Source organism: Oncorhynchus mykiss, chromosome 16 (assembly GCF_013265735.2).
Source record: "Oncorhynchus mykiss isolate Arlee chromosome 16, USDA_OmykA_1.1, whole genome shotgun sequence".
Classification (NCBI taxonomy): Eukaryota; Metazoa; Chordata; class Actinopteri; order Salmoniformes; family Salmonidae; genus Oncorhynchus; species Oncorhynchus mykiss.
In genome coordinates this window covers 65,633,130-65,647,021 of record NC_048580.1, presented here as the reverse complement: position 1 = coordinate 65,647,021, position 13,892 = coordinate 65,633,130, and the positions used below count along the sequence as shown (strand labels likewise).

The following is a 13,892-nucleotide window of genomic DNA, read 5'->3' as shown; positions in this document are numbered from 1 at the left end:
TGTTTTTTACTCGCTTTTTGTCTCTCCCACGACATTATTCCTCTCTCCTACAGCGTCCATCACAATTACATGCACATGATGCAAATTAGGCGATGATGTCATTTAGCGACTTTTAGGACAGCCAATAGCTACTTTCCTTACTGAGGAGTTGGCAACATTGGTCAGGCTATTTAGATTGTCATTATGGAGACACCTATTCCCAAACCTTTTTCCATAAAACACATCAAGAAATAATGCAGACAAAGCACTGGAAGATGACTTTGGGCGCATTTACATAAATCCGTTCGGAGGTGGTTTTAACTGCATTCTAATGTTGACTGCTTAAAGAAAACTCTATCAACCTAAGTGCATGCTCAGTTCTTGGCGGCTGCCCTAGTGGACATTTGAAATAGAAGTTATGGAACTCCCTCGCGTGGTTCTTTTTATGGGGAAAGTCCTCAATGAAACTGACATTAGGCTAAATGTGGAGAATTATACATTTGCTTTCGTTGGCCATCAAGTACGCTATTCATGTATATGCCATTTGTAGGCTACCATTTGATACGATAAATAGGTTGAAATGATGATATCACTGGAGTCAGTGATTTAATTCAGTGATTTAAATTAGGACCACATCCTCAGTAGCCTATTCCAGCAGGCTATTTGGGAAACACAAGCACTTTTTATTGCAAAATCACCTCGCTATTCATGGTGAGTTAATTCATCTGAATGAATTAACTAAGAAAGATGCTAAATTGTTCAGTTTACATCTTGCCTGAATCTTGTCTAGGCTACTGTAGACTATATTAAATTAGATGTAGGCCTAAATGAGACGTAGGCCTATGTCTTTCTCTAAGCAAACTATGGCAACATTTTGGCATAAACCGAGATTTTAGTCTATAGATTGTCTATTGAAATGACAAGTCAGTCTAGCAAATGGGCCATTTATAAAGATTTTCAGTCTTAACATCTGGCACATAATAACAGAACAATTGCCAGAAAATAGCCTAGACGTTAGTTTTTTTATGTTCATCCAAGTGTTTCTTGCTCAGAGATTTCGAGATCCTCTGTCCAACTTTCATCACTCAAACTCTTCTGTCGGAGTTATCTATAGTTATGTACATGCACAAAGGGGATTTATTTACAATTCTAAACCTGGTTTGAGCCCTGAATGCTGATTGGCTAAAAGCTGTGGTACATCAGACCATATAACACAGGTATGACAAAACTTTTTACTGTTCTAATTACATTGGTAACCAGTTTATAATAGCAATAAGGCAGCCGGGGGTTGTGGTACATGGCCAATATACCACTAATGGCTGTATCCAGGCACTCTGCGTTGCATCTGGCCATATGCCATACCCCCTTGTGCCTTATTGCATAATCATAGCAATCAGACAAGTTGAATTGACATCCATTGATGGAAAATGATCTGCCGAGTTTAATAAGGGAGAATAATATTTTCTCTTGCCACATATTCAAATGCCTTTTTTTTATCTCATACCTTGCAATAATTATTATTTTGAGGTTAACCCAAATTTTGTTTCTCATGTCATTACTATGATATTCTTAATTGGCTCGATAACGCTAAGGAAACATGGGTTCATTGTATAGATAGGGCAACTCTTTTGCTATGAAAACATGTTGGGCTAGTTTTCAGGGGTTTTGAGCGGGGTTTTGGGCGAGTTTAGTTATCATTTTGTAGAAATTGAACTTGACCTGGCAACCCTGGATAGGTGCGTCTCAATGGGCTTGTTTAAGTGGTAAGGCTGAAGCAACCACCTGAAGACGAAAGTCGAGGATTCAATACTGGGTGGGTGCATCTGCGAAGAAGGACACTAATTTGGTCGTCCAACAGCCAAGCTCAGATGGCAGTGTTTAAAAAAATATATGATGTCGAAATAAACATGTCTCCAACAACCATAGCATACACTCACAAACTAAAATCATATATGTATGTATGTATGTATGTATGTATGTATGTATGTATGTATGTCTAATCAGAGAGAGCGCCTCAAATATCAAAGTTGGTTCCGGTTGTAGTCATGTCTTTGGTCACGTTTGTGTGGGTCAAACAAAAACACTAAAGATTGGTTCACAATAGACCCTCCCACATTATGTTTAACACGCAGGATATTAACCTAAATCTCGCACGGGCGCACCCGACGTGACAAAGAGGAAATGCTCTCTTAGGCTGAGGGCAGACACTGATTTTGAAGTTCGAAGGCGGGCTACCTTGTCACGGGATCGTGACCGACTCATGTCCGCTACAGCTTCAGGATGAAGAGCCACTGCAGAAACTTGTAGTCAAAATGTCATGACCTTTGATCACATGCTTTTTGTAAAGTTCATGCTGTCGATATGTAGGCGGAAGAACGAAAATCTGTATCCCCAAAATGCAGTGGTGTAAAGTACTTAAGTAAAACTACTTTAAAGTACTATTTAATTCGTTGTTTTTCCCCCTGACACACAAAGGTATTTTTTGAATGCTTAGCAGGACAGGAAAATTGTCAATTTCACACACTTATTAACAAGAGAATGTCCCTGGTCATCCCTACTGCCTCTGAACTTGCAGATTTACTAAACACATGCATGCATCTTTTATAAATTATGTCTGAGTGTTGGAGAGTGCCCCTGGCTATCTGTGCATTTTAAAAACAAGAAAAAGGCACCATCTGTTTTGCTTAATATAAGGAATTTGAAATTATTTACACTTTTACTTTTGATACTTAATGTATTTCGAACCAAATACTTTTAGACTTTTACTCAAGTAGTATTTTACTGGGTTACTTCCACTTTTACTTCAGTGACTTTCTATTAAGGTATCTATACTTTTACTCAAGAATGAAAATTGGGTACTTTTTCCACAACTGCCAAAATGCAACACACTGAAACCAGGTGACCGACTTGACAAAAGTGATCCGCTCCCATCCAACGCAGTCATTGTCAAATTTTCCCGATTCACACGAAAATTCCGGAACATGGCAACCCTGGTGTACCCTGCCTAACAACACAGAGAAAACGAGACCACACGCAGAGCTGTTGATCAGTCAGAGCCGCGATGGAGTCCCAGGTAACTTTTAAATAGCTATCAGTGTGTTACATTCCAGTTTATTTCAATTTAATGTGAGCTTTTACACAAAGCTAGCTACTTGCTTGTCCAACTTCCCATTATGTACTACCTTGCTAACCTAGCTACTTGCTTGTCCAACTTCCCATTATGTACGAACGTTAGCTAGCTAATTTAAGTAGCTACCCTATGTTCGCTATCTTTCTTTCCAGCTAGTGTAGTGCATTTGAAATGCTAACTATTTATTTTCCAGCTAGTGTAGGCAGAGATACGGGCTATAATGTCTGCGGTGTAGCATTAGGCAGTCATCGGTTTAGCTATCTGGTAGCTTTCTTATGGTGACGCGCAGAAAGCACTTCCTGGTCAGTCAAGTAAGCAACTCTAGTTATGTTGAATATAGCGTGCTCAACTAAACAAACAATCATTTAAAACTAGAATAATATTAGTTTTCATTAGGGAGTGATAGGAGGCTGTTATTTAAAAAAATAATTAGCTAGCCAGCCAACTGTATAGCTACTGAACTTACTAGCCAGTAACCTACAAGAGTCATATTCCTGAGCTAGATAACCTTGGATCTTGTTTTGTCACAAAGCCTGTCAGTGTTAATAATGATTTCATTGTTGCTTATGTAGTGAGACAGAGGAATTGCATGCTGCACTGACTATTGCAATTAGTAAACAAGCCAGTCTACCTCTATTGTCTCAGTCCAGGGTCAAGAGAGACCATCAGTAAAAGATGACCTCATCAATGCGGGTTGTGAGACATTGTTTATCCCTGACTCGATGTGCAAGTTCCTCATCTGTTGTGTGTGGAAAGGTAATGACTAATCCGGAAGACATCTCCAAACTCTACCGGGAGTTGAGCCTGTTTCCCTCCTTGACCCGAGCTGACGTAGGGCCAGTCATAACATCGCAGTATGGAGGAAAATACAGCAACATCTACACAGGTGTGTGTGTCTGTCCGTCGGTCTGTCTCTGTCTCCCTGTTCGTCGGTCTGTGTGGGTTTTCATACCTTTTATTCCGTGTCCCCAGAATGGAGTCAGCGGGATCTGGAGAGGAACGAGAATGTCAAGTTCTGTCGGCAGTACATTGTGTTTCACGACGACAAGTCTGTGGTCTACTCTGGACCCTCAGGGAACTGCACAGAGATCAAGGGAGAGTATGTGGACATTTGACAGTTTGACACACGAGTGTGTTCTGTGTGTGTGTAGTTGATTTAGTGTTTTCTCTGTGTCAGGTTGCTGAGTAAAGACTCTCCATCAGGAGACATGAAAGCGGTGGTGAGAGAGAGCAACATCAAAGGAGAGGACAAACAGTTTCTGGAGGTTAGGGTTTCTCTATCTGTCTCTCTGTCTCTCTCTATCTGTCTCTCTCTCTCTATCTGTCTCTCTATCTGTCTCTCTCTCTCTATCTGTATCTCTGTCTCTCTATCTGTCTCTCTCTGTCTCTCTATCTGTCTCTGTCTCTTTATCTGTCTCTGTCTGTCTCTCTCTCCCTCTCTCTCTCCTATCTGTCTCGCTCTTCCTCTCTGTCTCTCTATCTGTCTCTCTGTCTGTCTCTCTCTCTCTCTCTCCATCTGTCTGCACAACTTACCTTGGATAAGTGCCTATGTTGGGGCAACCCTCTTGCATCTATATCCTAAACCTCTTTCACTCATTTTGATTGACATCTGACCCTCTTTTCCCTTTGACCCCTCCTCCATTCGGTGACCCCTCCTCCATTCGGTGACCCCTCAGATCTGGAGTAAGAACATCAAAGTGAAGAGCATCAACCTGACAGCCCTGAAGAAACATGGCAAGGTCTATGAAGACGGTGAGACACCAATGTAATGTCTCTGTATATGAGAGACTTCCTGAAGTTCTTCTGTTACTGGCACACAATAAACTGTTGTTTTCCCTGAAGACCCGAACAGACTGCACCATTTGTGCCGTCTTATGCCAGGATTTGGCCGCCCCAGACAAAATGTACACGCCTTGGGGAAAATCGCTGAATCAAAATAATACCACAGCAACTGTTATTCTTAGGAAGCCGATTTGATTTGGAGTTCGGACATATAAAGTTTGTGTGAATTATTTCTAAGATGCATACTTTGCTTTTCTGAACTCTCTTCAGTCGCCCATAAGCATAGAGGGAGGCATGCCCTACTGGTGCTGGCACGTGCTCCTGTCAAATCCACCGCTGCAGTTAACGTAGCCTACATCAGTCTACGTAGCCTACATCAGCCTACGTAGCCTACATCAGTCTACGTAGCCTACATCAGTCTACGTAGCCTACATCAGTCTACGTAGCCTACATCAGTCTACGTAGCCTACATCAGTCTACGTAGCCTACATCAGCCTACGTAGCCTACATCAGCCTATGTAGCCTACATCAGTCTACGTAGCCTACATCAGTCTACGTAGCCTACATCAGTCTACGTAGCCTACATCAGCCTACGTAGCCTACATCAGCCTACGTAGCCTACATCAGCCTACGTAGCCTACATCAGTCTACGTAGCCTACATCAGTCTACGTAGCCTACATCAGCCTACGTAGCCTACATCAGTCTACGTAGCCTACATCAGTCTACGTAGCCTACATCAGTCTACGTAGCCTACATCAGCCTACGTAGCCTACATCAGCCTACGTAGCCTACATCAGCCTACGTAGCCTACATCAGCCTACGTAGCCTACATCAGCCTACGTAGCCTACATCAGCCTACGTAGCCTTGCAAGCCAATCACAGAATGTGATGAGGGAACTGAAGCAAATCCTACAATATGGCCAGGTTGATGGCAATATATTCATTTGGTAACATCGCACAGTGTGACATGTAATAGTCATAAAATACTGAATCTGATGTACAGCGTGGGAAGGACTTAACACCAAAGTATATCAAGCACATTCTTTGGTTGACCCACCTGTTCATTTATATCTGTTCCTAGACCAGTTTGGCTGCCTGGTGTGGTCCCACTCTGAAACTCACTTGCTGTATGTGGCTGAGAGAAAGAGACTCAAGGCAGAGTCCTTCTTCCAGGTCTGGCCTTCAAAACACACACGCACCTAAAGTTTAAAAATGAGCACAATGCACTCTCACAATGCAGTGCTAATGAACTTCACTGCAAAATGTGTTAGCGATTTCCTCACTTGGTCTATTTGTTAACCCCTTCCATCTCTACTATACAGTCAGTGTCTCCTGAGTCCTGTTCTCTTGCTGATGAAGAGGAGGGGGTGAAAATGGGCAAGGAGGAGGAGACTACAAAGGTAAGGAGGATCCAATGATAAACTGTTCCATTGACTGACCCCCTGCTTTTAACTAAAATGTCTTGGTTCACCATACTGTGTTTGCTCCTCCCGTCCTGCAGGGGGAGCAGTTTGTGTTTTACGAGGACTGGGGGGAGACCTTGGTCAGTAAGAGTTCACCTGTGCTGTGTGTGTTGGACATCGAGGGTAGCAACGTCTCTGTGCTAGAGGGAGTCCCAGATAACATCTCGCCAGGCCAGGTCAGTTGTGTGTGTGTGTGTGTGTGTGTGTGTGTGTGTTGCTGGGTGCCATTTCTGTGTGTTGCAATGTATATATGTGCTGTACCAGTGTTATAACTTGTGTCCCCAGGCGTTTTGGGCTCCGAGTGACACAGGCGTGGTGTTTGTGGGCTGGTGGCATGAGCCCTTCAGACTGGGCCTCAAATACTCGCCCAACCGCAGGTGAGCACTGTGATTGGTCAGATCAGAGTGGTGGTTATAAGTAGCAGCTCTTAAATCCAGTAAAGGCCTCTCACTCACTCCCTCCGTGTGTTTTCTAATTCAGGTCCTCCTTGTTCTATGTTGACCTGACTGGGGGACAGTGTGGTAAGTGTATTTCACTCTGAGCTATACATGACCATAGTATTTTCTAGAAGTCTGTTTGTGTTTCTCTCTCTCAGAGCAGCTTTCATCAGGCTCCAGTGCTGTGTGTTCCCCCAAGCTCAGCCCAGACCAGTGCAGGATTATCTACCTGGAGTGTGCTGTCTACGGACCTCACCAGCAGTGTAGCAGGCTTTGCATGGTGAGTGAGCAAGAAAGACGAAAACATATCCAACTGCTCCCAATTAGAGAAATGATTTGAATACTGTTGGAATATAGCTCATGTGTTGAGTTGTCTGTGTGTTACAGTATGACTGGTACACCAAGAGGACCTCTGTGGTGGTGGACGTGGTAAAGAGACCCAGGGAGGGTAAGGAAACCTTTAGTAGAATTTGTTAATATAAGTACAGGTACTTTGCGAGTGTATTCTGTTTATCCTAACTGTTTGTGTGTTCAAGATGGCTTTGCCGGGATCTACAGCTCGTCTCTGTCTCCTCTGTGCTGGTCAGCTGACAGCCAGCGCATCCTGGTCTCCTGTCCACAGGGAAGCCGCAAGGTAACCACCCCTAGACACTTATCAGAGATAATTAGCAGAATTAATTATGCCATATGTATGGCCGCAATGGAATCATATTGACATGTTTTGTCTCCTGTAGGATCTGCTGTTGGTGGAAACGACCACAGGGAGCGTCACCTCTCTGACATCAAGTGAGTGGGGTCACACAGTCCCCTGCCCCTAGTCAGTCCACTGACAAATACTGTCTCTGAGTTGTAAAGCTGTAGGGCTGTTGTTGCTGTTCTAACATTCTGACTGGCGTCCTAACGTTGTTGTTGTGGTTGTGTTCCCCTGTAGAGTCTCCAGGGGGCAGCTGGTCATTGCTGACCATCGAGAGAAACCTGATGGTGGTCAGCTGGTCTTCCCCTAACTGCCCCCCCAGCCTGGTAATGTAGACACACCCACACATATACATACTCCATAAATGTAATGTTTTACTTGACAATGCTTTGCAGTAAAATAGACACATTATTGAAATGTCTCGCTTTGGATGAGTCGTTTATAGTAACGTCTGCTTAATGCCCATTGTCTATTGTTATTAATTACCTAATTTTCTGTGGCTAGAGGGTGGGCTTCCTGCCACTGTGTGGTTCTCGTGAGGAGGTGGACTGGGTCGTGCTGGAGGACTCTCAGACCCAGCCAGATATCGATTGGCAGATCCTCAACTTCACCCCGCCCCCAGAGCAGGACAACAGCCAATACCGTAAGAACATCCACTCTGTGACAGTTGGACTTTTTTCTCTCTAGCATGTCAATTATCAGTAAATCCTCTCCTATGTGTCTGAATCCACAAGCATTTCGCTACACCTGCAATAACATCTTCTAAACGTGTGTATGTGACAAATCAAATTAGATGTAATATTATCCTTGTTATGTAGCTGGTCTGGACTTTGACGCCCTCCTGCTGAAACCAAAGGATGTGAAGGAGGGAGTGAAACTGCCACTCATAGTCACCCCACATGGTAAGTTACACACCTTATAGTGTGTGTGCCCCTGCTTGGTTGTGGGGAGTAGGGTGAAGTTGCTCATAGATGCTGATCTTGGGTCAGTTTGGAATTTCCCCCTCTAACGGTTATGGATGGGGGAAGGGAAGCTGATCCTAGATCTGTACCTAGGGGAAACACTTGTTGTGTTTGTGAGTGTGTAGCTACATTCTCTCTCTCTCTCTCTCTCAGGTGGTCCTCACTCTGTGATTGTAGCAGACTGGCTGCTCTCCTCCTCAGTGCTGTGCAGGATGGGCTTTGCTATCCTACTGGGTGAGTAGAGCTACGGTTTATTATGTCTCTATCTGCATAACAGATTGAAAGTCTTGATGTGGAAACCATGTGGTGACGTTGAATCATTGTGGGAAACTGATTGGCTTTGCAAAAAGTCATCAATGTGAAGGAATTTCATGTTTTTGTCTCATTTTTTTTTTTTTTGAACCAATGAGTTGGTCATTTTTTTTAGTTTTTATCCATTTGAATTCACGTTAGTAGACAACTCAATCAAATGTAAATCCAAACTAGATGTGGAACTGGTGTCTGTGCCCAGTGGGATGGGTTAGGGGTTAGGGGAGAGATCACCAAGCCACAGGCCGATTATTAAAGTTGGGTCCGCACTCAATGTCTTTTTTTGTTTGTTTATTTGTTAGAATTTTGTACTGCATCAGGATGGTATACACAGACGTTCTGATTGACAGCCTTTTCCCCAAACCATATTGTCTACACCGAGCCAGTGTGTTGAATCCAGGAAACTAGCTACAGGAGCAGGTAGTCAGTGTTGCTGCCAGGGATCACAGGCGTAGCTTATTATGGTGTTTTAACATGGACACGGTAACAGTCTTTCCATTGCAGTCGTCACGCTACGCCATGGCCAAATCATATTTCTGCCGAGGTGCACGTTGAAGATGCTACAACAGTCCACATTTACTTTTCCTCTGCAAGCAAATCAAGTAATGAATCAAATAAATCTGACAACCTCATAGAATAGTTTATCTATTTACCTAGTCTGCTTGTTGTGTGTTCTGTGAGAGGAATATTCCTCTTGAGGCACATTCAAGTTATAAGTGCCATAGGGAGGGAATTTTTACAGCGACGGCATCGTTAAGCACGTTAGCGCTCTGCAATCTGAGTGTGTAGGGGAGAGTGGGGCTGAAGGTGAAATGCCACCCTACCTCAAAATCATTTTCTGGGAGTGACTTACAAATAGCTCCATTCAAACAAAAAAAACATTTCTGTTTGAGCAAGATTAGTGACAACAGGGGAAGCTGTTGGGGGGTTGAAATGTTCACTTGTACCTCACTTGTGTCCTTTCAGTGAACTACCGCGGCTCTATAGGCTACGGCCAGGACAGTATCCTCTCTCTACCTGGTAATGTGGGCACTCAAGACGTCAAGGATGTTCAGGTACAGAAACATGAGTTACACCAGTCTTTTCAGATCACTGTGTGGCTTAATAGTCTATAGTAGTGATGAACCGATATTACATTTCTGGCCTACACAGTAAAGAGTGAATGCCACCGAATTGCTTGTTCACAGCCTGTGTCTGCAGTTCTGTTGATCGTTTCAATGCCATGACAGAGGGCATCACGTCTGCAGTTTTGTTGATCGTTCCAATGCCACGACAGAGGGCATCACGTCTGCAGTTTTGTTGATCGTTTCAATGCCACGACAGAGGGCATCACGTCTGCAGTTTTGTTGATCGTTTCAATGCCATGACAGAGGGCATCACGTCTGCAGTTTTGTTGATCGTTCCAATGCCATGACAGAGGGTATCACGTCTGCTGTTCTGTTGATCGTTCCAATGCCACGACAGAGGGCATCACGTCTGCTGCAGACACAGTTGATGAGCTTATTTCTCCAGTCAGTTGTTCAAATGGAGCCAGGAGTGTGTTCATGTTTCAGACATGTTCTCAAATGCCGTTGAAATGACAGCAGCGGTATGAGAACCAGCACATTCTGAGCAATACGGCTTTCCTCAGTACGAAATCCTCGTGGACCCACTGTTCTGTCAGACTCGTCACGCTCATGGGGCTGACATCGCTGGTCCAAATGTCAGTCGTGAAGCTAATCGCAGTGACGCTATTACTGTGTAACTCCGGTAGGGCAACATCTGGGAAAAATGGCGCACTTGGTAGTGTGTACTGGTGCTCGACCAGTCGGCGAGAACGCCAACAATCACCCAAGACAGAGATCGGTTGATTGTCAAGAGCAATGAATTCCATTTCAAATGACTGCTGGACTAGTTGGCTGCTCGATCCACACAGCAGACATTGTGGGCTAGGTTAGGAATGCTGTGTTGCACGTGTAGCACAACATTTTACGTGGCGTTATTACGTCATGTACCTATGTTATATAGGTATGTACCTCATCTACCTACACTATATAGGTATGTAGGTCATCTACCTATGTTATATAGGTATGTAGGTCATCTACCTACGTTATATAGGTATGTACCTCATCTACCTATGTTATATAGGTATGTAGGTCATCTACCTACGTTACATAGGTATGTACCTCATCTACCTACGTTACATAGGTATGTACCTCATCTACCTACGTTATATAGGTATGTAGGTCATCTACCTATGTTAAATAGGTATGTAGGTCATCTACCTACGTTATATAGGTATGCAGGTCATCTACCTACGTTATATAGGTATGCACGTCATCTACCTACGTTATATAGGTATGTAGGTCATCTACCTACGTTATATAGGTATGTAGGTCATCTACCTACGTTATATAGGTATGTACCTCATCTACCTACGTTATATAGGTATGTACCTCATCTACCTACGTTATATAGGTATGTACCTCATCTACCTACGTTATATAGGTATGCACGTCATCTACCTACGTTATATAGGTATGCACGTCATCTACCTACGTTATATACGTATGTACGGTAGCTTTGACATCGGTTTTTCAGATCGGCGTTAAACTAGACATCGGCTGATACCGATGTTGGCGGTTTTAGCTAATATCGACCGATTCCACTAAGTTCACCGATATATTGTGCATTCCTGGTCTATAGTATTCAGCCCTAGAATCAGTCTGTCTGACTGACGTTTCATTTTCACAGTACTTTTGTAGTCTCTGTCATCTACCCTCTCAGACCACTCTGCTTCCTCCTGCGTACTTTCTCTCACTTCTCTCTCTCAGTTCTCTCACCCTCCCTCTACCCTCCCTCTACCCTCCCTCTCTTTCATCATGCTGTTGTTTCTGGCTCTAGTTTGCAGTGGAGAGTGTTCTGAGGGGCGGGGCGTTTGACGAGCAGAAGGTTGCGGTTGCCGGGGGTTCCCACGGCGGATTCGTGGCCTGTCATCTAATTGGCCAGTACCCAGAGTTCTACAAGGCCTGTGTGGCTCGGAACCCCGTCATCAACCTGGCCTCCATGATTGGGAGCACCGACATCCCAGACTGGTACAGTCACACTTTCTCACTACCATGCCCACACAAACATCCACTAACTCATAGGGACGATACCAGTATCACAGTATATTTTCCATGGCAAAAAAATCCTTTAAAAACCTGCTGTATGTAAAATATTGTGTGCTATAGCTTGGAAAGTAAATACATGTGACTCTGGATGACAACATGTTTCCAACATTAGGGATGTTTTCCTAAAGAAGTTCGGTCCGCTTCATGTTTTGTTTCAGTACCAGGACATCATCCCAGCCCTACTTAGTTATTACCACATAGGCTTGACATCCATGACATTTACTTTCAGGTTGGTGGATACAGAGAGAGACATACGCACTTCAGTCTTAGGGGGTTGTGTAGGCTTGCCGGGATGTGTCGTCTGTCTGTGTCTCTCTAGGGAGAGGAGGCAGTCGGTAATTCAAACCACCAGAAGGGAAACTAGATATGATAGAATCCATACGATTAGTTTTTTGTTCTCTTTTCTCTATAAGGTGTGGTTATCCAACATGTAGGTGTGTTTCAGGTGTATGGTGGAGGCTGGCTATAACTACAGTACAGATTGCCTGCCTGACCCTGCAGTCTGGGAGCAGATGTTAAACAAGTCTCCTATCAAACATGTCAAACAGGTGTGTGTGTTATCCAGCAGACTGTGTGTTTCACATTCTGTTTGTTTACTTGATCCAATGCAGGTGAAAAAAGCTTTGCTGTCTCTCTACCATTGTTTTTCTGTGCCTTGTGTCTGTGTGTTGACTGTAACAATGTATGTGACTGTTGTCGCCATTCAGGTGAAGACTCCTGTGTTGCTGACTCTGGGAGAGGATGATAAGCGTGTGCCCCCTAAGCAGGGGATTGAGTACTACAGAGCCTTGAAGGCACTACAAGTCCCAGTGCGGTGAGTAGACTGCCCTTGTGCTGCTGGGTAATGTAGTATTTAGTGGTGTGGTGGTCACATATCAGAATAAAGACAGTGAAGTACTTCGTATGCGATAAGTAAAGGTAATCAACAGCTAACCAGTTAATGGGGGTGCTTGCCAAAGACAGATTTTTCTCTTCCTATTTGTAAAACAACACAAAAAAAAAAAGATACTGTCTTAAACTGAGACTCAGTGATTTGACGTTGCCACGAGCAGTGGGATGAACATCAGATGAATGCTATGCAAGATAATGCACTCAGTATTACACAGTATCTTTGCATGTGCATGTGTGAGCTTCAATCTCCTATAAACGTGATAGCTGCAGCACCGACACAGAGCCTCACGCTTCCATGGTCTTTCTTAGTTGGTCTTTCTTGTCAGCCCGAAGTTGTTGTTTACTTCATGCATTGCATTGCTGACTAGTTTCTTAACTCCGCCTGGATGCCTTTCTTTCAGGTTGCTATGGTACCCTGAGAACAACCACTCCCTGTCCAAGGTGGACGCGGAGTCTGATGGCTTCATGAACATCGCTCTCTGGATGACCCAGCACCTGTCTCTGTGACGATACCATTAGCGATAGCATGCTAACCCTGTTGTTAGCTCTAGCATGCTAACAACAGGATGTTAATCTGTATAATAACGGCGTGAGGGTACTGTAGGCTACCTGCACTAAGTCATCTGTGATTAGATCATCTGCATCAGTTTATAGCTTTGGAATTACACCTTCTGAATGATGGCAAGTTCTTGTCCTATATGAAATATGAAACTGTTGAAACACATTGATTTTGCCTGTAATTTAGCAACACTAATCCTTATTTTCAACGTTTCTCCATGAAACGGTTTCACCTATGATTTAACAAGGGCCGTTCAAAAATGATCAAATACCTTTTTATTTAGAAAGATACTAAACAGCCGTATAGTTTCATCATCTAAGTTGTGATCATAATATGAAGAGAATGAAAGTACTTGAGCTAAACATTATGGACCAAGTAACGGTAACACCTGGTGAAAGGTCTCCACTACACATTCTACTCATTACCTTCATTCTGATGGTGCTTTCCAGGGTTGCAGATGCTTTATATTGATTGTAACAACCAGGGATCTTTCTCTAATGATTCTATCAATAAAACATGTTTTGGCTATAAAA

The 13,892-nt window shown here is 43.6% G+C and overlaps 1 protein-coding gene across 2 annotated transcripts; it reads left to right on the top strand.

Moving 5' to 3' along the window:
- Nucleotides 1-2,880: 2,880 nt before the first annotated feature.
- On the top strand, nt 2,881-13,892 carry apeh (acylaminoacyl-peptide hydrolase). Of its 2 annotated transcripts, none has more exons than XM_021566962.2 (23): nt 2,881-3,052; nt 3,866-3,995; nt 4,082-4,208; nt 4,287-4,374; nt 4,786-4,861; nt 5,974-6,065; nt 6,215-6,292; nt 6,394-6,531; nt 6,641-6,732; nt 6,836-6,876; nt 6,951-7,072; nt 7,180-7,240; nt 7,329-7,426; nt 7,527-7,578; nt 7,724-7,812; nt 7,991-8,129; nt 8,305-8,388; nt 8,602-8,682; nt 9,724-9,812; nt 11,641-11,831; nt 12,355-12,457; nt 12,617-12,723; nt 13,202-13,892. In XM_021566962.2, exons 1-23 carry the CDS (start codon nt 3,041-3,043, stop codon nt 13,305-13,307), a joined length of 2,196 nt encoding a protein of 731 aa, XP_021422637.1. In that variant the 5' UTR covers nt 2,881-3,040; the 3' UTR covers nt 13,308-13,892. The 2 variants fall into 2 exon arrangements, with proteins under 2 accessions (XP_021422637.1, XP_021422636.1); XM_021566961.2 differs by having other exon boundaries at nt 3,755-3,995.

Coding starts and splice junctions, on each gene's coding strand:
- apeh (XM_021566961.2), top strand. CDS start 3,785: ATGACCTCATCAATGCGGGTTGTGAGACATTGTTTATCCCTGACTCGA. Junction 4,209..4,286: donor TGCACAGAGATCAAGGGAGA/GTATGTGGACAT, acceptor TCTCTGTGTCAG/GTTGCTGAGTAAAGACTCTC. Junction 6,066..6,214: donor AGGCAGAGTCCTTCTTCCAG/GTCTGGCCTTCA, acceptor TCTACTATACAG/TCAGTGTCTCCTGAGTCCTG.